Source organism: Neovison vison, chromosome 6, assembly GCF_020171115.1.
Source record: "Neovison vison isolate M4711 chromosome 6, ASM_NN_V1, whole genome shotgun sequence".
NCBI lineage: Eukaryota > Metazoa > Chordata > Mammalia > Carnivora > Mustelidae > Neogale > Neogale vison.
In genome coordinates this window covers 156,260,374-156,282,397 of record NC_058096.1, presented here as the reverse complement: position 1 = coordinate 156,282,397, position 22,024 = coordinate 156,260,374, and the positions used below count along the sequence as shown (strand labels likewise).

The window sequence follows — 22,024 nt, the reverse complement described above, 5'->3', positions numbered from 1 at the left end:
TCTACAAATGTAGCATGTAGACATACCTGATATATATAAAAAATATAATTTTAATGACTCTGTATGGAAATAGTTTCTTAAAGAGTGTAATTCCTGTTTTTATTTGTTCATTTTTAATGAATGTCTATATCTGAACAACCAGATAGAATGTCTATTTGCTCCATGTTACTACTTCTTTAAACATTCTAAAATAAATTTTAATGGATGCAAAATCTTTCAAGTCTTGCTTTTAAACACCATTGGCATTGGGTTTAGAATTTAACATCAGAATATGTGGAAATATAATTTTTATTCCTTTCCCTCTGTTTTTAGGCTAAAACTAATAACTGTTTTTCATTTCTTTTCACCTTAATTAACTCTTTTGCAGTGAACTTAGGAGGACTTTTACTCCAGGCACTGCTAGAATATTGGCCTAGAACACATGTGAATCCAATGGATGAAGAAGAAAATGAAGTAAACCATGGTTCGTGTTTTTGTATCAGGATAATTGATTTAAAATTACTCAGAAGTTTAGGATACTTGGAATGTTTGTTATTCCAGGAATGTTTAAGAAACTTTAAGAAGCATTTGCTAAGTCATAACATAATAAATAACTCGGGATGTGCCTAGTTTAGCCCCCTCCTTTCCACATATCAAAAGAGCAGTCTTAACTGAGATTCCAAGAGCACTTTCACTCAGTGATGCTGCTCAGGTGGGGTTAAAAAAGCCCTACATATTCAAATGACCTTTGCCCTTAACAGCAAGCAGCTTGGCAGCCTTCTTCCAAAGGTATTTCTCAGAGTAGCTGTGGCGCTGGGGGACTTACCTCCAGAAACAGCTAATGAGCTGCATCTAAAGCCGTTTCGGTCCTTATCTCGTCATGGCTCACGTTGGCCTGAAACACAGACATTACTGAGTCTGATGATCTACCTGATCTCGTCTCTAAACATTTCAGAAGATCAAATTCCAACTCAGAAGTGTCAGGATAAGTGAACAAGTATGTGTAAGAATTAATGTCACAGAGGACATTGTAAAGCTGTGTGTGCCACAGGCAGTAGCAGCAACTTGCTCTGGGCAGCAGAGAACATGTTTTGAATTTACAAATTTGGTTCAGTTTGATTGAAGAAAGGGAAGAAAAAGAACTTAAACTTTCACACTCATATGTTAGAGCCAGTCAGTCTTTGAGTCCCACCTACCAAGGACTTACTCTGCTGAATATGAATGAATCTCTGAGTTCTCTGAAGATTCTGCTGAAGATGGCCCACTTGTGGTGGTCAGCAATGATGAGGACCTCCTAGTAGAGATTCATTCTGGCCAATCCAAATTTTTGGAATTAAAATCTCTTGTGCAAGGATGGCATGCTTCCCTTCAAGCCATTCTTCTGTTGTCCCTGTCAGAGAGGGCACTGACCCCACCCATGGTGACTTTTCTTTTATGTCACCGGGCCCATTCCTCTCCCCATCAGATGTACAGTGGGCCCGGAGCCAGAGAAACTCAATGGAAAAATCTTACCATAGAAGCTTGAAAAAGCTAAGTTTTAGTGTGGGCTCTGCTGTTTATCAGCTGTGTCGCTGTGGGCATGTCGTTTCCAGTTCTTGGCTCATCCCTCTCCATCTGCAACATGACAGACAGGGTGCCTTTAGAGGCCCACTAAATAGACAGTAAAGGTAAAAAACCAGAAGTACAGTCAGCACCCCTGGCATCAAGGGTTTGGTTTTGGGAGTAAGGAAAAGTTAGAGGAAACCCCAGATCATCCTTAAAATCAAACTGCCACAGTAAAGGCAATGCCCGCCCCCCCCCCCGCCCTCAGACAGAAGCCTCCTTTTTGTGCCTGTGTGGTCATCTGCTATACCAGCACCACAACCAGTGGACTCTCAAGAGTCGTGTACATTCTACTCGGTGAACAGCTCAGGTGTTCGGGCGCCTGTAGTGAGTTGCAGGCAGGGGTGGGCAGAGATAACTGGGCATGGACTGCATCCTTTAGGGACTGACATTGTGGTAGGGCAGAGAGCTCCTCAGAATAGACGGAACATGGTAAGATCAGAGGTAAGATTGGTTGTTTCTCCAAGAGAGGATCTGAAAGTGCTGTAGGCTCAGAGGGTGAGGTTGCTTCCAGATTCACCAGGGATACCTTTAGGAACAAGGTGGCACTGGAGTGGGGCTCAACCGTACTTGGTCAAAAGATTACAGAGAAAGCAGAGTGAAATGAAATCTACAGAGAATAATAAAAAAGAGGTGTCGACTTCACTGAGGATTTTATTTTTCACCAGTACCTCTGCCATTAAGCATAAATTTTTTTTCTGGCCCAAGAAATGTTTCTGAGCTTGGTGTTCCACACATGCACACACACACACACACACACGTGTGCGCACACATGCGCACACGCACACACACACGTGTGCGCACACATGCGCACATGCACACACACACACAAAAGCATATTGCTATTTATAAACAGGCTGTCCTACCCTTTCCTGTGGCTGAAGTAGAGTTCTCCTTGTTTCAAGTCTCAAATATTAATCTTCTCTATTAAAATTCTCTAAAATTTTAGTCATTTCCCATAAAGTACATTACAAGTTGCTTTACTTCTTATTCTTTGTAGAAATTTAACTTTGATTTTTTTTTCACCTTTATCTGACCATGCTGACTCATCAGACTTTTAGCTTTGAAAACTTGGCAATGTTTGAAGCTTGTAGAAACAAAATATTTAGAATCTGTGTTTTTAGCACTAGTTCTGGATACTGATGTCATCTGCATCTTTTCCTAGTAAATGGGGAGCAGGAGAACCGAGTACAGAAGGGAAATGGATATTTTCAAGTGCCCCCCCACACTCCTGTGATCTTCGGTGAAGCTGGAGGACGCACACTGTTCAGGTATGAGTGTGGAGGGCTGGAGACCTGCCTAAGAAATCATCCCCTTTGCTAAGAAGTACTGATTCAAACGTCATAACTTGTTCTAGGAGTATAAAGGGTTCAGAAGCTTTTCCACCTCCATGAGATAGTTAAGTGTCTGATGCTATTAGACCACGTTCTAATTGAGAACTGAGCCTCTTGTGTTAAAATGAGGTCGATACTTTGCTTTAAGGCAGCTTCTGTGGTGGTTTCTACAGGAAGCTGTCACTTTCTCTCACTTAGCTGACATGACTGTTGGGGTCAGGAAATCCCCAGAAGTCCCTGCTCATAGAATAGCATCAGAGAAGGTAACTTCCCTCAGGCTGGGCAGTCAGTACAAGATGGGCTGGGCTGCTCCTGAGAACTGTTGTGCTCAGTGGTGTGCTACTTGAGGAACGAGGCAGTCCTTCATGAGGCCGTGCTGGGAAGCTGGACTGGCTTCACCTCAAGTGGCCAGCCAGGCCCTGCTGGAATCACAGGGGAGAGCTCAGTAGAGTCTTCTGTAGGGCCAAAAGTAAGAAAAACACAGGCCAGAATTCTCTTTCCCTAAGCTCAGAATTCTCTTGCTTTCCGGTGGTTTCCTTAGAGTGTGATGACCAAAACAGTCCTGATCCCCGTGATATGTGGAGGCCTGTGCCATGCACTGCAGCCCTGGCAGGGAATGTTTCTTGAGTATTTTGCCTGCAGCCAGCATTCCTGTCATCACCCGAGGACTCAGAGAAGCAGCTCTAGTATATGCATGGCCTCAAGGATGCGGGGGCCTGAGTGTTAGCACCTGCCGCCCCCTTTAGCTGAGTGAGCCATGCTGCCTGGCTGCACTCCATTGCCTCAGCTGTCAAGTGGGGCTCATCCTGAATGGACGCTAGGGTCCCTCCCTCTAATGTTTGTTGACAGTGGTTTGTCATTTGTGCTGCTGTGTCACTGACTACCTGACGGGTTATGTTTAGGCTGCTCTGCCGAGACTCCGGGGGTGAGACTGAGTCGATGCTTCTTAATGAGACAGTGCCACAATGGGTAATTGACATCACTGTGGATGTAAGTGTCCTTCACTCCTGTTTTGCCCTTTTGTTCTGTCCAAACACAAAGGAGATTAAGAGCAGCTTTAGACTGTACAGTCTTACGTTAGTAAAAACTAGGCTGCCAAGGGGAACCCTCCTCAGCTTCCCTGCAGTCCCAAAGTTGCAGAAGAAGTACTGGTAATTAGTTATGTACTGTTTATATCCTTGTTGGATTCAGTTATAACCATAATATGTGCTCATTAAAGAAAATAAATGAATCAGGGCGCCTGGGTGGCTCAGTGGGTTAAGGCCTCTGCCTTCAGCTCAGGTCATGATCCCAGAGTCTTGAGATCGAGCCCCACATCGGACTCTCTGCTCAGCAGGGAGCCTGCTTCCTCCTCTCTCTGACTGCCTCTCTGCCTGCCTGTAATCTCTGTCAAATAAATAAATAAAATCTTTAAAAACAACAACAACCACCAAAAAAGAAAGAAAAAGAAAAAGAAAATAAATGAATCGAGTGAAATGCCCATCTCTTTCCCAGTCATTCCTCTCTTCCACTCACTCCTGTCCTTCTCCCTAGAGAGGATAAGTAGTCGTAGTTCAGGCCATAACCTTCAGGACCTTTTTCTGTGCATACACAAGCAGATACTACTGAGGTGTGTGTGCATGCACCTATGTGTGTGTACAAACACACAAACATTATTTTGCACAAAATCTGTTATACATACTGTTCTGCAACTTGGTTTGGTTTGGTTTTTCACTTAAAAACGTATCTTGGACATCTTTTCATGTCTGTACATGTAGGTCATTCATTCCTCTTTAATGACTACATAGTATGTCTTTGTATAAATGTATCATAATTTATTTAACTGGTCCCCTACTGATGGACATTAAGGTTGTTTCCAGTGTTTTCTATTACGAGCAATGCTTCAGTAAACATCCTTGTACATGTATCTTTGTGTACTTTTTAGGATAAATTCCTAGAAGTGGAATTGCTGGATCAAAGGGTATGCACATTTTCAATTTTGATAGATAACTGCCAAATTGCCCCCCACAAAAGCTCCAGCAGCGTACGCTCTCACCAACACTATGAGTGCCTGTTTTCCACACTCACCAACACTGGTTACTTTTCAGTCTTTGCTAAAAGATGGCAAATATCCCATTGTTTTAATGTGGGGTGTTGTTTTTTCACATGTAGTGAGGTTAGGCATCTTTTCATACTGGCCATTTGTATTTCTTCTGTGAGTGTACTCATTTTTCTGTTGGGTGATTTGTTTTTTACTGATTTGTAGGATTTTGTCCTATTAAATATTAACCCTTCTACTATTATATGTGTCTCTCAACCAAAGTTTTACTTTGTTCGTGGCTGGTGTCTTTTGCCTGGCAAAAAGTTTGAATTTTTTGTTATCAGATTGATCTTTTATGGCTCTGAGTTTCATGTCTTGCTTTGGTATTTCCTGTCTAAAGTAGCAAAAATGTATTTCTCCTCTGGTACATCTGTGATCATTGTGTATGTCTAGATCTGTAACCTATTAGAATTTATTCTGTTTTGTGTGAAGTAGGATGCTAACTTTCTCCAGATGGTTAGCCGCTGTGCCAAAACAATTTTTTGGAGTGCTCTATCCTTTTCCTACTGATTTGAAATGCTATCTTTATCATATACTAAATTTCTGTATACACATGGATCTGTTTCTACACTCTCTTATGTGCTGTTGACCTGTTTTATATATTCCTAAAGCCATATGAAAAGAGATTTAACCTCTGTAGAACTTTCAGAAAATTTGTTTTCTGTCCCAGATATACCTCCAAGAACTAAAGCTAGTGTGACACATGATGGATATTCTGTGCTCTTCTCTAAGTCCGAGATTCCCATAAACCACTGCTTCCTTTGACTGTGAAAGTCACCTGGGATACATTGCTGACTTTAGGCCTGTGGCTTATTCCTGAGAGGAGACATTCAGGCAGGATATGACATGGAGCCTCAGAGGGGATTAATACCCAGAGAAAAGATGACCAGTTAAATTTATTCTTTATCTAAGTATGTGGTTTGTTTCATGATAGTCATCTTGGTGGTTGGCTGAAGTTTCCACTCTTGCTTAAAACCTCAGACCTGAGGTCGGAGGGAAAGAAAATGGGAGGACCTAAGTGACCTTTTCAGTTGGACGGTGGGTCTCACCAGGCCAGAGTGTACAGTAGAATGTTGTGGGTTTCTCTCAAGACACTGAACTTTTTGTTTGGGCCCTTAGGTGTCAGCCCCAGTGTTTAAGTGTGGAATTGAGATTTTTATTTTGAGAGCTTTAAGAGTTAAAGCTTATTTCCCTTTAATACCTTGAATTATTATTTGAGAAGAGCCATTCTACAGCATCATAATGCCACTGACATATCATTTGTCTCACATATCTTTTATTACAAAACTAAACATGATACTTTGGTGATACGTTTTCACTAAGGCTGACGAGGATAATTTGATAGCTTACTGTACATTTCATAGAAAGTCAGTTTTAATTGTAAAATAACTTGCAAATCATGTTTTTCTGTTGACATCATTTTCATTCATTGGCTGATCAAAATGATCATACCTTTCTTTTTACTTTCAATATTTCAGAAAAATATGCCCAAATTCAACAAAATTCCTTTCTACCTCCAACCTCATGCATCTTCGGGAGCAAAAACCCTAAAAAAGTAAGTAAATGCAGTGTCACATGATGCCTTGATCTCATTAATGGCCAGCACTTTCTTCTTCTTTATGATTGCTTTCATAGTAAAGGATAACTAAAGCAGGTTTTGTGATTCTGAAAGCTTATACAGTTGAGCGTTTACCAAATACCTCCGGTGGTAGGCCACAGATGTTCAAAACTATAAGACTTGTTTTTTTTTTCTCTTGCCACAGCATAGTTTAGGACACAATGTGTATATAAAAATTGCTTTTATGGATACTTAGGGAATCATGGGAGTAGGGGAAAGAAATGAATCGTGGGCTGGAGCTTCCAGAAAGTCTTCTTGAAGGACATGGAATTTGAGCTGAACATGTAAGAAATGGATATAATTTCAAAAGAGAGGTATTCCACGCCCAGGAAATGGTTTGAGGATTTGGAAGTAGGAGCATACACAAGATCCTGAAAATTAGCAAGGACCGGTGTAGCTGCAGCAGAGACTCCAGAACTGGGAAAGGAAATTTGAGGTCTTGTGGACGTGTATCTGAGCAAGTAAAATCTGTTAGGGGCATTTCCAGATATATACAAACGAGATCAGGGGCATGAACCTCCGTTATCCCCTCAAACAGCTCCAGGGTCATCAACACATGCCTAAGCTTTTCCTTCACCTCTGCCTCTCCCTCCAACCCACCTACACACACATACACACCCCACATCATTTTAAAGCAAGTCCTAGATAGCACTTAAACCAGATTTAGTGACTGAAGGTCAAGATGGCTTTCAAACTTTGAGCCCGAGCTACTTGGGTAGGCCATTTTGAACTGACGTCAGTGATACAAGAGAAGTAGGTTTGGGGGTGAGGAAATTGATGAATCTGGTTGGGGACATGTAGAGTGCCCATGGGACATCCTTCTAGAGATACCCAGCCAGCTGTTGGGCTTGTGGCCCAGAGTTTAGGCAGGAGGTCTTGGCTCTAGGGCCAGAAGCCACAGGAGAAATGAGCACCTGGGGAATGGGAGCCTAGTAAACATGGTGGGCTGCCTTCCCTTCCAGGAGCATTTAGTTTGCTTATCCTCTGGGATCGTCTTTAAGGGAATAAAACCCAGCAGGCTGTTATTGACATATATGTAAGTTTTAAGAACATGTATTTAATTTCACTTACATGTAATCTGTGTCTTTGGGGGAACACAATGGAAATGTGTTGGCAATTCTAAAACTGGATTAAGGCAATGACCTAAACATTCTTATTGATTTGCTTCCGTGCTATGTTTTGTCTTTATCCAATGGAACACCAAAAAATATTTAAGAGATAACATCCAGTGATTCCTGATGGCACAATCTGCCCTTGCTTCTTACAGAGACAGACTCTCTGCTAGTGACATGCTCCAGGTCCGGAAAGTAATGGAACACGTTTATGAGAAAATCATCAACTTGGATAATGAGTCGCAAACCACTAGCTCTTCTAATAATGAAAAACCAGGAGAACAGGAAAAAGAAGAGGATATTGCTGTTTTGGCAGAGGAGAAAATTGAACTTTTGTGCCAGGACCAGGTAAGTGCACTTGAGGACCATAGTTCCATTTTTTCGTGTCGATGATCAGAAAGTTACATGTGGTGTCATTCTGGTTCCCACATCTGTTACCTGTGGGGGTACTTCTGCTTTTAGGGAGGCTCTAAGCTCTTGCGCTTTGGGTGAGCAGCGTAACACCAAGGCTCTCCCACCTGTTGGTGAGACCCTTTCTGGAGGGGCTCTGCAGCCCACCCTAAAGTTCCTATTTACTCCAGGGAGATTCTCGGAAAAAGGACATAGAGATTGAAATGCACACACAAAGGGTGAATGTGCTGGTGGCTTTTCTTTTTTCCTGACAAGAAAAAGACACAAAATCAGCTTGATTGACAGAGCAGTGTCACACGGCCGTGTTGGTTTAAGATTTGAAGCAGAGGCGGGTGGAGCATTGGGGCACTGTTTTAAATAAAGGTGCATTTGAGGCATCTCCTTGGGAACGGCTGAAGTTGGGATCTCTGGCCTAGCCACCCAAGCTGCTGTCTCTCACTGCCCAGACTCGTGTCTGCGTACATGGGAGCTCTGTCAGCAAGAGAAGGCCACCAGGGGAAGGCAAGGGGAGGACGAGCTGGATGACCTGGTGAGAGTCCCTGAGTTTACAATAAAGGTCTTGGATATTACAAAGTAGAGGCTTTGACATTTATTATTACTTATTTTTGGCCATTCAGGTTTTAGATCCAAACATGGACCTCCGAACAGTGAAGCACTTCATATGGAAGAGTGGTGGCGACCTCACCCTCCATTACCGTCAGAAGTCCACGTGAGGGGTGGGTGAGCGCTCCTGGGTATTCATTTACTGACCTTCCTCCTTGGCCCCAAGAGTAGTCCTAGGAAGCCCACCGAGCCCCAGTGGGAGCACGACTTCTAACGGCCGATTTGGTATGGACCGAGATTCTCGTTCAGTTGAAGTGACTAATTGCGGTGTAAAATAGAAACCAGTCTCCATGTGTAGATTAAGCTGTCCCCAGGGAGGCAGTGCGAACAAAAAACCCCACAGGCACACTGTGTCCTGTGAGATGTACAGAAGACGGACGACAGGCCAGCACAGACTGAGCTTCTTCCTTTCGTTTCAAAGGACCTTATCTTCGTCTGTTAGCACTTGTAGAGACACATAGGTAAAGCCACATCTGTCACTGTGTTTCCACTTCAAACCCACATGCTCTGTAGCTTTTGTAAGAGAGTACATTCCATTCCTGCAGCACCTATGAAGGCTTTTTCCAAGTCGGTCATTAAAAACAAGTTGTTCTCACATTTAAGACAGTTATTTTTAATAGGAATTTGCTGTTGTACAATTCCAGAGCCAGCCCATTTCATAATAAATTATCCTTGTTGGGCTCATTTTAATATTGCATCTCAGATGCGTTCTTTAGGAAGACCTGCGAAACTCTGGGTGCTGGCACTTGGACTGCCAGCATGGAGTATGCCCAGCGGCGCCCAGGGCTGCTGCGCCCCCATATTGCCCCCGGCTGTGCGGCAGCCACGGGCAGGTGCCACGCCTTCCCTGCTCCGCCGCGTCCAGCTTTGTTGAGGGGCCAAGCTACGTGACGCCACAGGTTCGCGCTTTGGGTGAGCAGCGCAACACCATCGAAACTTAAGACCACGAGGAGAAAAGAAAAGGAAAAAAAAAAAGACCACAAGGAGATACTCACTTCATTTAGATGCTACCTGAAATTTATGGTGTCAGAGAAGGAAGGGTATCCTAGTGAGTTAATTTGATATTCCCCTCCTGGAAGTAAACATACTTGTTTTCACCAGAGTTTTATATGCAGGTTTTTGTTGTGGTACCTGTATCCAGAGTTCTTTTCGTTGTTCTTTTTAACACTGAAGCTTTCATAGAATCGTTTGAGTCTTGTACAGAATATAACTTATTGGGGATAAACACTTCAACTTTTGGCAGAAGAAAATACTTTGGATTCTCCCCAAGGTCATTTGTATTCAGAATAGAACAGTCCCGTACAACTACGGAAGACAAACCTCCTGTATGAAGCCAGAAGCACAAGTGCCTTCAGAGGGCAGTTTATTCCAGTTCAGTTGCCTCCCCAGCTTGCATGCAGTCTGTCCCCACAACAGCAGGGACTGGGGAGGGGCTGGAAAGGGTTGTTTTCTTTTCTACATCTTGACAGGTTCAGCGGGAAGCAGCTGATGGGCCTAAGTCCAGACCTTTCTATTTGAGATATTCTTACCTGCACAACTGCAGTGAGGGTTCCCTCACTGCTGGTCAGATTCCTTTGGAAAGTGGACAGGTCACTGCCTCCAGCACTTTGAAGAAGTGAGCAAAGACATGCCACATTTCCAATGAGTCTTTCTCCCTTACACAGAGAGCAACTGGCTTCTTTTTTTAAAAAGTCCTTTCTATCTGTTGGATACAACAGTGTGCTTTTGGTGCACATTTTTTAGCAATAGTTGTGAATTAAAGGCAAAAACAAACCCCACAACTCACTTATCAGCCCTCTGCTGTGTTTGCAAGAGGGGCCCTTGCGGTAAAGGAATAGGTTTCACTGGGCCATTTGGCCCCATGTGCCGAGACTTGAGGGGTGGCTGCACTCCCTTCCTGTCATAGATCTGACCCTCGGCATGCTTCTACTTTTTTCCTTCCAGTCAAACCAGTAACGGTTTCCAGAAAATCTGACAGTCTGCAATGCCAAAAGGGTAAAAATCTGTATTTCACAGCTGTATAGAATAAAGGCTTTAGTTACAATATTTCAAAGTGTAATACACCTTTATTTCTTTCACTTGTCATTTTCCTTCATAGCAGATTACAGAGAAACTTCTGGTTCCATGTTTACCCTGACAGTCATCAACGTCAGTACCCATTTTATCCCCCTGGTCAGGGCAGGGAGTATGTAAAAGTGAGAGAGGAAGAGCCAGAGTCCTAGGGTGAGGGAGATGTCGGGCCAGACTGCCAGGCTGAAGTTCAGGGAAGCTGGCCTCCAAACAGGTGATTCTCTTCTACTTCCTGGATTCCTACAGGTGGACACGGCTCCCAGAAAATCCCAGAACCCAGCTCCAGACCTGGCTTTGGACACAACACCTCCCTGCTCGACAGGCTTATCAGCTGCCATGACAGGCTTGACGAGGGCTTGCTTCAAATGCAGTCACAGTGCTAGAAATTTGAAGAGTTTGCTCATTGGGGGCCCTCCCTGCATATACTTGGTCTGTGCCTCCCCCTGAGCAGACGGCCCAATAGAACCCTGAATGCACTGTTAAGTGCCCACATTACAGATCAAGCCGCAAACGTGGGACTTTCAACTGGGTAGCAGCTAGAAGACAAGGCCAGAGGCAGCTTTTGTAGCAATTGGCAAGATGTGGGCAGGTGAGGGACTTCAGGAGCTATTCCTGCATGGAACCCTCCTCTTTCTGGAGCAACCAGGTAAAGCACAAGATCTCGCCTAGTCTTAGCCACTCTGGGCACTGGGGGTGGAGGGAACAGCCTCCCATACTATGGGAAAGAACAGAATGGCCTTTACCCACCGTTGTCCAGGCCCCTCATTCCCCCTTAGGGTGGGAGCTGTGTTCAAGAAGTCCAGTCAGGACTGGCTTTGGTTGGTGAATTTAAATTCGCAATCTGTATTCTCCACTGGGCAGCCTGGATGCCTTGTATATTTAGAAGAGATGGTTGTGTAAGTTTGGGATCTGACAGGAGTCACCACTAGGGGTACTGTGGGGTGTAGGCCCTGGGGAAGAGACATCATGGTCCCAGAACAAGTGAGTCTCTGCTGACAGGGCTAGAATTTCCAACCCTCCTCCCCAGGAGAGATGGACAAGTTCACTGCTTCTCTCCTCCAGCTGTGACTGGCAGATGTCAGTCAGCCTGAGCCAGCTATGCAGTGTAGCAGAGGTGAGGATATGAGACTTCTACAAGAGATGGTAACTGGGGCCTCAGGGGTCCCCTATGTGGGGCTGCCTTCTAGTACACGGGGCTAGCTGAGCTGTACAAGAAGAATCAAGGCAAGCCCTAGCAAGTTGTAGGCAAATACTCCACACCCAACCCTTCCTCCTTCACTCCACCCTTCAATCCTCCTCCTTCCTTCACACCTGACCCTGTGTGGACCCTGCTGCTGCCTGGGCTGCCTTAGTGACCAGAGCAGGAGCAAGCACTGGACATAAGGGTACAATGTGGCCTAAAGATGCTCTTGCCGATGGTCTCCTCTTCCTAACCACTGAGGCTCTCTGCCTGACCCAAGCAGCAAAATAGTCCTTTTCCTCTCCTACCCCAGCTCCTGCAAAACTTAATCTGGCTGCTGCTCCCAGCTCCCCACCACCCCAGAAGGACTCGTCTGAGACTCTAAAACAAGTGCCCGACTCCCCAAAGCCAGGACCACCAGGCAGAAGCAATGCTGGAAGGTCATCTCTTGGACGCCAGCAGGGGTTATGGGCACACATGAGCTCCCGAACTGCAGAAGTGCCTGCACAACCGGGAGCCACTGCCTAGAAAGCTGCACACACTGGGCCGGGATCAGGCAAGGGGCTGAGCTGCATAGTGCGGCCTAAGTGGCTTCCTCCCCGTCTCAGCCTCATGAAATGCCATCAGGGACCTGGACACAGCCTAGGGTGTTATTCAGGGGTGGAGAGCAGGGCCTGGCCACCTGCCCCCTCAGCCTCTGCCTTGCACTCTGGGCTCTCTGTGCTTGCCGGCTCATCCTCAGCCTGCGCTTCGAGCAGCTCAGCAGACAGGCCGTCTTCCGGTGAGGCTGCCGAGATGAGGCTGTCGGGAAGAGTTAGCTGAGGCAGGTGGTCTGGTTGTGCCTGGGTGCCTGGGCTGTCCGGGAAGGAGACCTCAAACTCTGATCCGGACCATGTGGCCTCACCTGAAAAATACAGGGAGGGGCTGAGAAGGCCTGGGGCAGCCCCCACTGACTACCCCCCCCCCAATCCCTCCCCAGACATTGATGGGGAATGGGAGCTCTAGTGTCCAGATGCTTTCACGTGGCTGTATTTCACCCAAAAGCCAGCCTCCCAGCCAGCTGAGAAACTCAGGGCAACCTTGCCAACGACTCAGGGTCCTTCCCAGAAAGCTTGTGCAGGTGTGGGCCACTCACCACCACGCTCGTGAGAACCGCTGCTGGAGACGTCCTCAGGGCCAGAGGCTGAGAGACCCGTGGACGTCAGCTCTGTGGCAGAGGGCAGGCCGGGCCAGACACTGGCATTGCTGCTGTCCAAGACAGAGATACCTGACACATCCAGGAAGCCTAGAAGAAGGATGCAAGTCTTTGCCAGCACAAAACCCAGACAACTGGAAGGCTCATATCCTCGGCCTCAGGCCTCTGTTCCTGGAGCGCCTGGCCTAGCCTGAAACTGTAATCTCAGCCCATAAGGGTGCCCCCGCCCAATCCCAAAGTGGTCCCCACTGCCTGTTGCTGAGGAAAGAAAAGGACTAGCACAGAGGCAGAGGGCCCAGACCCTGCTCTGTCCCCACTATGCAGCGTGACCTCGAGCAGGCCGTGTCCCTTCTGTGGACTGCAGTCCCCCCACCAGCACACTAGACAGGCTCATCTGCAACCCTCTTGGCATCTGTGAGCTAGGAGGCGTCCGTGGGTCTGAGGAAGATTTAGGCACTGCCCTGGAAGCCCCGCCCCAAACCTGGGGCCCACCGCAGCACCGGGGATTGCAGGCCCCTCCGTCTCCTCTCTGGGGCCCATTCACTACCTGGGTCCATGACACGCTGCACTGGAGGTGGAGGTTGAAGAGGTGTCTCCATGGGATGTGGAAATCCCCCAAGGTCTGGAGCACCACGGCTGGGACTCCCAGGCTCAGAAAACTGTCCCTCCATGAAGGAGCTGGGTGCCTGCAGCAGGGCCTATGGGGGCCAGGAAGAAGGAGGGAGCATAGTAGGAGCAGTTGGGGCAGAGGAGTCCAACCTAAGCCCCGGCCCACACTGACCACAGAAGCACTGCTCTGCCTGATGGAGCAAAGAGCCGTGGTGTCCTGCCCTTACCCCACAGGGGATCTACAGTCCAGTACAGGAGGCCCACCTGGCCTCTCTGGCGGTGCTGACAAGGAGGGAGCACCCACCTGGCTGGGCCCCTCCAATGACCCACCTGAAGAGGAACCCTTGGCTGAATTCCAGCATGCCGAGGGAGCCATCCTCCCATGCACCCCAGTACAGACACTGGGCAATAGCCCAGTGCCTGAAGGTACTCAGTGACTTTCCCACAGGCATGAAAGCAGGTCTGGCATTCCTCCTGGCCAAACAACCAGCCCAGCCGGGGCTCTGGATGCCCAGCCTCTGGCCCAGCCTGACCCCAGACTCCTCAAGGCACAGTACAAGGCTCTGTGCCTGAGCCTCTGTGTCCTACTCAGGAAATGAAAGCAACAACTAGTGCTTTGCCATGACCTTCACCTCCAGACCTAAGTGTCAGACTAAAGTGGGCTTCACTGTCCCAGGATTGGACCACCTGCTTTCACTGGCCCCCAGAAGCAAAAAAGGTCCCCCAAGGGCTCCACAAATGGGCCCCGGGTGACAGCAGCCTTGGGGTCCTCCTTTCCCAGGTGGCAGGCCCCTTTGCCCATACGAAGCTCCCCACTTCCTCTCATTGGCAGATGATCCCCACCTACCTCCATGTAGTCATCCTGCCTGGAGCCTGTCTCCAGGCCTGAAGAGGCAGGAGAGTCCTGAGGGGTGGGTCCAGGCGGCGGGGCATCAGGAGGCGGGGTGTCAGGTGGCGGGGCACCAGGTGGCGGGGCACCAGATGGCAAGACGTCAGGTGGCGGGGCGTCAGGTGGCAGGGCGTCCGGTGGAGGGGCGTCAGGTGGCTTCTTGTGGTGGCTGGGAGGCTGGGTTGGGATCCGGTGCAGATACCCGTAGCCAATACCACACCCCAGACTGCCGAAGTCCAGAAACATTCAATCCAGGGGGTTGTCCCATAGCCCTTCCTAGGTCTGCCAACCCCACCCACTCCTAGCCATGACGGACAGCAAGGGTGCCTCCTGGACCAGTGGTCATCCTCAGGATCCCTGGACCCTGGGCCCAACCTCCACCCCCCACCATGGGATTCTGGGTGTCCACGTCCAGCGGCCAGGTCCAGCCGGTGCTCTGCTGGGCCCCTGCCCCACCACCCTCCGCCTCAGGAAGTACCTGCCCTCTCCACCCCAGGCTGCGTTGGGAGTTACAGTCACCTCCCGGCAGGAGTCGGATTCGGAGTTGTAAACCATCAGCTTCAGGGGCTTCCCCTCATGGGACTCGATAAGCGTAAAGAAGTCCTCGGACTACGACAAAACCAGCACCTGAGCCCCACTCCCCACACTGAATTGGGAGGCCTCGACTAAACAAGGCCCCCCTCGTGGACAGCACCCATCTCGGCACCCTATCCGGGGGGCTTGGGGAGGACAAACCAAATGCTGCTCACCTCCTGGAGGATCTGGTCTGAGCCAACCACATAGTCTGTGTATGGGCGCAGGCCAGCAAGGGCGGCAGGTGAAGAGGGTTCCACGTCCTGGGGAAAGAGAAATCACCAATATCTGTCTTACTTCTCGAGTTGGGGATGGAGAGGGGTGGGCAGGGAGAATGGAGGGGCTCCCTTTACAGGTACTGAGCAGGATACTTGTTCTCAGGCTCCAGGGCTAGGACAAGCCCAGACTCTCCTACTCCATCCTTCATTTCCTGACCTCCCCAAGGTGCACAGCCGGCTGGCAGAGGGCAACACCACGGCACTGCTCACAGCCCTGAGCTCTGGAATCTCCTGTGGGTTAAATCCCGACTCAGCCAACCTAGTCTAGACTGTAACTGTGGACAAATACTTAACACCCTAGCATCAGTTTCCCCACGATTAAAAGCAGGGTATGCAGTCCTTCCTCACAGGGTTGCCGAAACAATTAAAAACAGAATACAGGTAAAGAATGAAAATGACAGCTGGCCCACAGGAAGTGTCCAACTGCAGTGCTGTTACTGGGTGCAGGCATATGGCTGAGACCCTGTGGTGGGGCTGGAGGCTGGGCAGTGAGCAGAACTGGGTACAAGCATCATTTCCTCCCTTGGGAAACTCTACCACTCCTAGCTCCAGATCTCCCAGAGCAATGCAAAGGGATTTGCCTCATCACCCCATTGTACTGGTGGATAAACTGAGGAAGGCTAAAAGATTGATAAGTCTCCCACAAGAACTCAGTGAGTAACAGAGAAGGCTAGAGATCAAATCAGTCCGTTTCCAGCTCAGGGCACCCTCCTTCCACTAAGCCCTGGCACTAAGCATTCAAGATTGTAGGCACCATCGTGTGTGTGTGTGTGTGTGTGTGTACACAGACACAGTAACATCTGTGACAACTCAGTCACTGAGATTCAGGAAGACCCCAGGCCCAAGGCCCAATGGGGCTCTGAGGAAACCTGCCAGAAATGACTAGATCCCGGTAGGCCATAGAGTCTACCAGAAAAGACCCCATCTATAAAGACCAGCAGCAGCCGCCTTCTGGCAGTGTGGGGTACCACCAACTGGCCCCTCCAGTTGGTGGTATCCCACCCCTCAAAATAGGAAACCAAGGTCTGGAGGGTGAGAAGGGTGCTGTAGGTCGCCTGGCTACCAAGTAGGGTACACAGTTATATGGATGAGGAGCGGCCCTCAGGAGCCCTGTCCCGGAAGCAGGTCATTGGCCCCATCCAGATGCCCCACACCCAACCCTTGCCCCTCCCCCCCAGCCCCCCCACTCACCAGAACGTGCCACACGTGCTCGCTGGCTCTGCGGAAGCTGCAGAAGCGCACACTGGCCCCCAGCAGGCCCTGGCCGCCCCACATGTTGCTGGGCACCACCTCCACTTCCCGCACCTTCATGGTCTTCATGTTAAACACCTCCAGCTTCACAGGCCTCTCCACATTGGCCTTCAGCAGGGCCTTCAGCGTGTCATTCTCCTTGTTCTGCGGCGGCAGAGGGGCTGACACCAAGCCCCTTTGCCCCCCACCCCCCACCCCCCAGGTTGGGGCCTCTCAGACAAGTCTGGGTCCAACGTGGGGAAGGGCCCAGGAGGCCAGGTGCCCAAGCGGGGTTTGGTGTGGGCGTGGGCCAGGGCAGGGTCTGGGCCTGTGACCACTGCAACCCCCGAGACCACTGCAACCCCCCACCACCCCTAAGCACCACAAAACCTGCCTCTCTCAGAAACCCTGGAAAAGACAACAGAGTGAGCGAAGAGCCTGCTTGGTCCAGAGCACTGCAGGGCTCCCCTCTCTGACAGGTCCCTTCGCACCTTGACACCTCTCATGTCCTGAGAGGCAGGCCCTTTACACCTTGTGGCCAGCTCCAAGAGCCCCAAAAAGCTCAGGAGCTGGACACTGGGCAGTGCACCAGTCAAGCTGAGTACAGGTCTAGAAGGAGGAGAGGTGAGCTGGGCCTCCCTCCAGAAGAAAAGGGAGAAGGAGCAGAGTGGGGCCTGCTGTGGGACAGGGGACACACACACACACAGCAGCTGTAGCATGGGAGAGCCTCACCAGCCTCGAGTGCCCGATGGTGATGATGAAATCAAAGTAGGGTTCCAGGCCTGCCTGCTGGGCTGGGGAGTTCTCCTGCACCTGTCCCACAGCAGAGGCCACAGTCACAGCAGGCACCAGCCTCGTGACTCTCCGAGAAGCCCCCATCCATGTTCACAATTTCAGAGACCATCCATCACCACTTTCGGTGTCACAGCAAGAACCCGGGCCCTGCACAAACTGTTGTAGGCAGGTGACCGGTGAGCACAGTCAAGGTAACTCCACCCTCTGGCTACTTACCTGGGCAAGACTGTTCTCTTTGGGAAATGGCTCTTGTTGGGTCACACATCATACTTCCAGAGATGCCTCACAGGAGAGCCCAGGGTAGCCCTGGGAGCTTCTAGGAGGCCACACAGACACAGGGCACCACAGGCCTGTGGGGAAGGTGGGGCCACTGGGAAGCCAGCAGGTTTACCAGAAAGGTTTAGATGTGGACAGGAAGGGAGGGCCCCAGAACAGACGGAACCAGGGGTGTGCTCAGAAAGACAGAGAGGGTGGGCAGCCTGTGGCCAGATCCCAGAGTGCAGACCCTGTGGTGACAGATCCAAGCTCAGCTGGGCAGGTGTGGGACCTACTGAGGAGTGCAGCTGAGGGAAGAAGACCCAAGGGACAGGGGATGTGCCTGAGCTGGGAGTCCTGCAAGAGGGAGTCCCAGAAGCAGGGATGAATCCCAGCCTCACAGCCTAGTCTCCCCTTCTGTGTGGAATGGCTCCTCCTCCCTCCCAGGAGCCACTCCGGAGCCCAAGGGGGCCTCCAGCCCTGTATTCTGGAACTCACTGCTGTCTCCAAAAACACAGCAACCAGGCCTCCCAGCTGGGGTAAAAATCCATCTCAAAGGCCTCATTTACAGAGCCTTGCTCAAACAATGCAGCCTTTATCCCCAGGGCTGGACCCTGCAGTGGGCCCCACACCCTCAGGCCTTTGGCTGTGAGCACTTGATGTCCTGCTGGCCAGGCATTAGCCCAGAGGACTAATGCCTGGCCAGGGCTCCTGTGGCTTCAGGTTCCGGATGCATCCACCATGGGAAGGCCCTGGGGCTTCGGCCACCCACCAGCCCCTATAGTCTTGGATTCCCCAAGCTGAAGGAGAGCTCACCCCACGCCTTGGGATCCAGGGTAATTCACCCCTGGAATTAGAACGCCCTTCTAGCTGGGTCACCACCCACTGAGGCCCTGCTTGCCATCCCCAGGAGCTTGCCATGGCTTCCAATGACAGTGAGCCCAGAAACCAACTCCAGTCCCAGTTGGCCTGCAACAGGGGAGCTCTGAGCCCTGCCCCTCTCCCTCCACGGGAAAGCTGGGACAAGGTGTCTTTTGAAAGCCACTGGACTGTTACTCAGGGACAGCGAATGCGGAGGTAGTCCTCCTTCCCAGCTCAGGACCTCATCCATGCCACTCCTGCCTCCCCCTGCTCCTGAGGCCAGTGCCACCCAGCTGCCAGCCCGCTCCCCTCCTCAGTTACTCCTTGTCAGCTGCCCTCCAGCATTACTGAGGTCCAGAAGCTCAAGCCTCCAATCCCCAGGCCCTCTCACCACCCTCTGCCATGACCTTGTCTTCTGGCTGTACTCCACTGCCCCTGCCCCCAACCTTGCAATCACCCTCTAGGGCTCTGGAGCAGAGCTAATCTGCATGGCTTGCCACTACACCCCCGCTCCCGCCATAAGTGCTGTCCCCTGTCCAGCTCTCCTTTGGGGGCTCCCAACACCCTCCACCTCGCAGCCACTCGATGCTTGCTGGTTTCCCACCACCTTTCACTGTGTTCCCCATCAGGGAATCTAATGTAATTAAAGGGACAGCAGCTGACACTTGCTGAGGAATGGCTTCGTGCCAGGGGACCTGCCCTACCTTGTGTTTAACTCTTACTAGCACTGACTTCCCCAGGAGGAAAAGCACTCCATTATTCAGAAATCTGACTCCAGGAAGTCCAACCCAGAGCCTGGACAGGTAACAACCATTTCCTGGGGGACCCTCCAGGCCTCTAATCTCACTGAGGGCAAGGACTTCTCCAACGTGCCTGGTGCACAGTAAGAACACCAGTATTTACAGAAGACAACAGACATGTTCTTCAGTTTTTAAAAAATGTAAGTAGGTAAGGTCACACTTCCACGGAAAACGTCCCCCGTTCCACAGCGCAGGAGAAAATCCTGATCTTCAGGACACGAGAGGCCCTGCAAAGTCTGGTCTCTTCCTTTAGCACTTGTCCTCCTCACATGGGCCACCCCATTTCTGGACACCAGCCTCATCTCCTGCTTTCTCAACCCAACCGTCCCAGAATGCTCTTCCTCTAAGTATCTGTAATGTCCACTCCTTCCCTCCCAGATGTCTTCCTGACCCCTCTATCCAAAACAGCACCCACTCATCCTCTGTATGCTCTTCCTCTCCTTTCTTCTCCTCGCACTGCTCACCGCCTAGCATATATTTCTGTTTCGTCTGTCTCCCTCCTCTCTGTGCCAGCAACAAAGGATAAGCTCCATGAGATGAGGGACGGTGTCTGTTCTGTCCACTGCTTTATCTCTGGCACCCAGAATGTGCTCAAAAATACCTGTTTTTGTGGATGGAAGACCTCCAATCTCTTGACCTCTCCACTCAGCCCCTCTCCCACATTCCCCCCCACCACTGCCCCACCTCTCCCCTCTCGTCAAGTCCTCAATCTCTTTGCTTTCCATCAACCTGCTGAAAGATTCTCCTGATGGGAGGCGTTCCGCTGTCCACTTTTCTGTCAGGTGCCTCACTGTGATGCCAACCAGAGAAAGCCCATTGCCAAACATGAGCCTGTCAACTCTGGGTCTTGAAGCCAAGCTGGCTTGCCTTTTGGGAACCCCCTTCTTTCACCCTCCCCTCTTGTGGTTAACAGAGCTTCAGACACCCCTCAGCAGCCAGGTACCAAACTGACCAGCTTGCCTGCCTACACTCAGCTCTGCAATCCATCCAGGGTGCCCGTGGAGAAGCACGAGGTCCTTCCCCGCTGCGCTGTGAGTTTGGAGACCCTCGTGCCCCGCTCACCTCCGTTTCAGCACCTCCTTCTCCACTACCACCCCAGCTCTCCATCTGGCTGCGGGCCCTCTCCTCACCTTCAGACTCTAGGAACCCCGCTCCGTCTCCACTTTGTCCAGAACTGCTTGTCCAGACTCGTCCCTCCCCTGCTGCCAACGCTCGCACCCCGCCTTCTGCGGCAGTCTCCTGGCTCTCCCGCTGCGGCTCTCCCTGGCCGGTTGGCACTGCTCCTCCAGCCCGGAACCGGAGGCCCGTCGGCGGGATACGCGCCGGCAGGCCCCGTGGCAGTCGGCGTCCACCTGGCCATCCCGACAGGGACCTAGGGTCTTGGCCTTGCTGGCTCTCTTCCCAGGCCCATCAAGAAGGCGATCACAAACATGACCCGGGTGCACAAGTGCGTCCCGGCTGGACCTGATGCAATCTTCCACCTGGGAGAAGTGCCATTCCGGTCCGGACCGGACCAGGAAACGCTCCCGCTTCCTGCACGGCTGGCACTCGGGGCCGGCGCCGGGCAGACCCGGCCGCACATGGGCCGGGGCCAGAAAGCCTCCCGCAGGCGGCTCCCACCGGGAAGGCGGCACACGCCCCACCGGGAAGGAGGCACACCCCGGCCGCTCGGGGGACTGGGACCCTGCCGCTGCCGCACTCGAGCCGACGATCAGACGTCCCATCCCGTCCGTGCGGGCGCCCCGCCAAGGTCACCGGCGCCGCGGGGGCGACTCACCCCGTGCAGATGGAAGCCCTCGGCGCCGCCCGCGGGCTGCTCGGCGCTGGCGCCCAGACCCATGGCTGCGGCCCGGCGGCGGCGCGCGTGTCCGGTACCGCGGTGCCCACCCCGCAGCGCGACCCGGCGCCACCAGCGTACACTCGCCCTCTCGGCGCTCGATTGCGAGCGCCTTGTCACGTGGGTGCCTGCCTCTCCCACTCCTGATTCTGACGTTCTTAGCAACCGGCCCTTACCTCCGTTTCCAGGGACGCGCGCCTCCAACTTCCGGTCGCGAGAGGCGAGTCGGGGACCCTGACGCGGGAATCCAGCTCCGGGCGGCCCCACCAGACCCGGACTCGGAGGCGCGGGAGCCTGGAGATGAGCAGCGATGACTCCTCTCTTATGGTACGTGGCCCGAGTGCGGCCAAGCCGCTCCCTCCGGGACTCTCCGCCTCCCGCCCCGAGACCCCCGCGCCCCGCTGCTCTCCTGTCACCTCTCCGACCGCCCCTGCTGTCCCCTTTACCCGCCTTTCGCCGTCCCCCGCCGGCCGCTTAATGAAGGGTCTGGCCCCCTTTGCTTCACTGTTCGTGGCCAGTGCATCTTTCTCCTTGTGTGTTCTCTGTGCACTCTGAGCTCCAAATCAACATCCCCACCCAGTCTTGTTCTTGAGCTCCCCCCTTCCAAGGTAACCAAAACCCATCTCTTTCATTTTGCCATCATCTCCCCCTCCCCTGCTGCTGCTTCTGCGTCCCCCACCTCAGTAGAGGGCATCTCTACTGATCCTCTACTG

At 51.1% G+C, this 22,024-nt stretch overlaps 3 protein-coding genes across 12 annotated transcripts in view; 2 read left to right on the top strand and 1 right to left on the bottom strand.

Moving 5' to 3' along the window:
* Positions 1-10,785, top strand: part of WDR48 (WD repeat domain 48) — a 47,687-nt gene extending 36,902 nt beyond the window's left edge. For 2 of the 3 annotated variants that reach the window (XM_044252656.1, XM_044252654.1), the window contains exons 14-19: positions 368-463; positions 2,747-2,852; positions 3,818-3,905; positions 6,474-6,550; positions 7,881-8,073; positions 8,754-10,785. In XM_044252656.1, the coding sequence (XP_044108591.1) occupies positions 368-463; positions 2,747-2,852; positions 3,818-3,905; positions 6,474-6,550; positions 7,881-8,073; positions 8,754-8,849 (656 nt within the window). In that variant the 3' untranslated portion in view covers positions 8,850-10,785. The remainder of the gene's footprint in view (positions 1-367; positions 464-2,746; positions 2,853-3,817; positions 3,906-6,473; positions 6,551-7,880; positions 8,074-8,753) is intronic. The other variant, XM_044252655.1, reaches the window with a different exon arrangement.
* On the bottom strand, positions 10,786-21,352 carry GORASP1 (golgi reassembly stacking protein 1). 3 transcript variants are annotated; one of them, XM_044252658.1, is made up of 9 exons: positions 21,252-21,352; positions 17,496-17,576; positions 16,725-16,928; positions 15,432-15,518; positions 15,161-15,291; positions 14,641-14,908; positions 13,732-13,882; positions 13,125-13,274; positions 10,786-12,893 (listed from the first exon to the last, which is right to left on the bottom strand). In XM_044252658.1, exons 1-9 carry the CDS (start codon positions 21,312-21,314, stop codon positions 12,640-12,642), a joined length of 1,389 nt encoding a protein of 462 aa, XP_044108593.1. In that variant the 5' UTR covers positions 21,315-21,352; the 3' UTR covers positions 10,786-12,639. The 3 variants fall into 3 exon arrangements, with proteins under 3 accessions (XP_044108593.1, XP_044108594.1, XP_044108592.1); XM_044252659.1 differs by lacking the exon at positions 21,252-21,352 and adding an exon at positions 17,775-17,790; XM_044252657.1 differs by lacking the exon at positions 21,252-21,352 and having other exon boundaries at positions 17,496-21,206.
* Positions 21,285-22,024, top strand: part of TTC21A (tetratricopeptide repeat domain 21A) — a 33,619-nt gene continuing 32,879 nt past the window's right edge. For all 6 annotated transcript variants that reach the window (XR_006385077.1, XM_044252651.1, XM_044252648.1 and 3 more), the window contains exon 1: positions 21,285-21,638. Coding sequence is in view for 5 of the 6 variants with exons in the window: in XM_044252651.1 (XP_044108586.1) it covers positions 21,612-21,638 (27 nt within the window). In the remaining variant the exon portion in view is untranslated. The remainder of the gene's footprint in view (positions 21,639-22,024) is intronic.

Bases quoted from the DNA above. Each gene is read 5' to 3' on its own strand.
- GORASP1 (XM_044252657.1), bottom strand. From the start codon at position 17,642: ATGGGGGCTTCTCGGAGAGTCACGAGGCTGGTGCCTGCTGTGACTGTG. The intron at 16,929-17,495 runs GTGAGGCTCTCC...CTGCCGCCGCAG, and splicing joins CCATCGGGCACTCGAGGCTG to AACAAGGAGAATGACACGCT. The intron at 14,909-15,160 runs GTACTTCCTGAG...GGACTTCGGCAG, and splicing joins GCCTGGGGTGGAGAGGGCAG to TCTGGGGTGTGGTATTGGCT.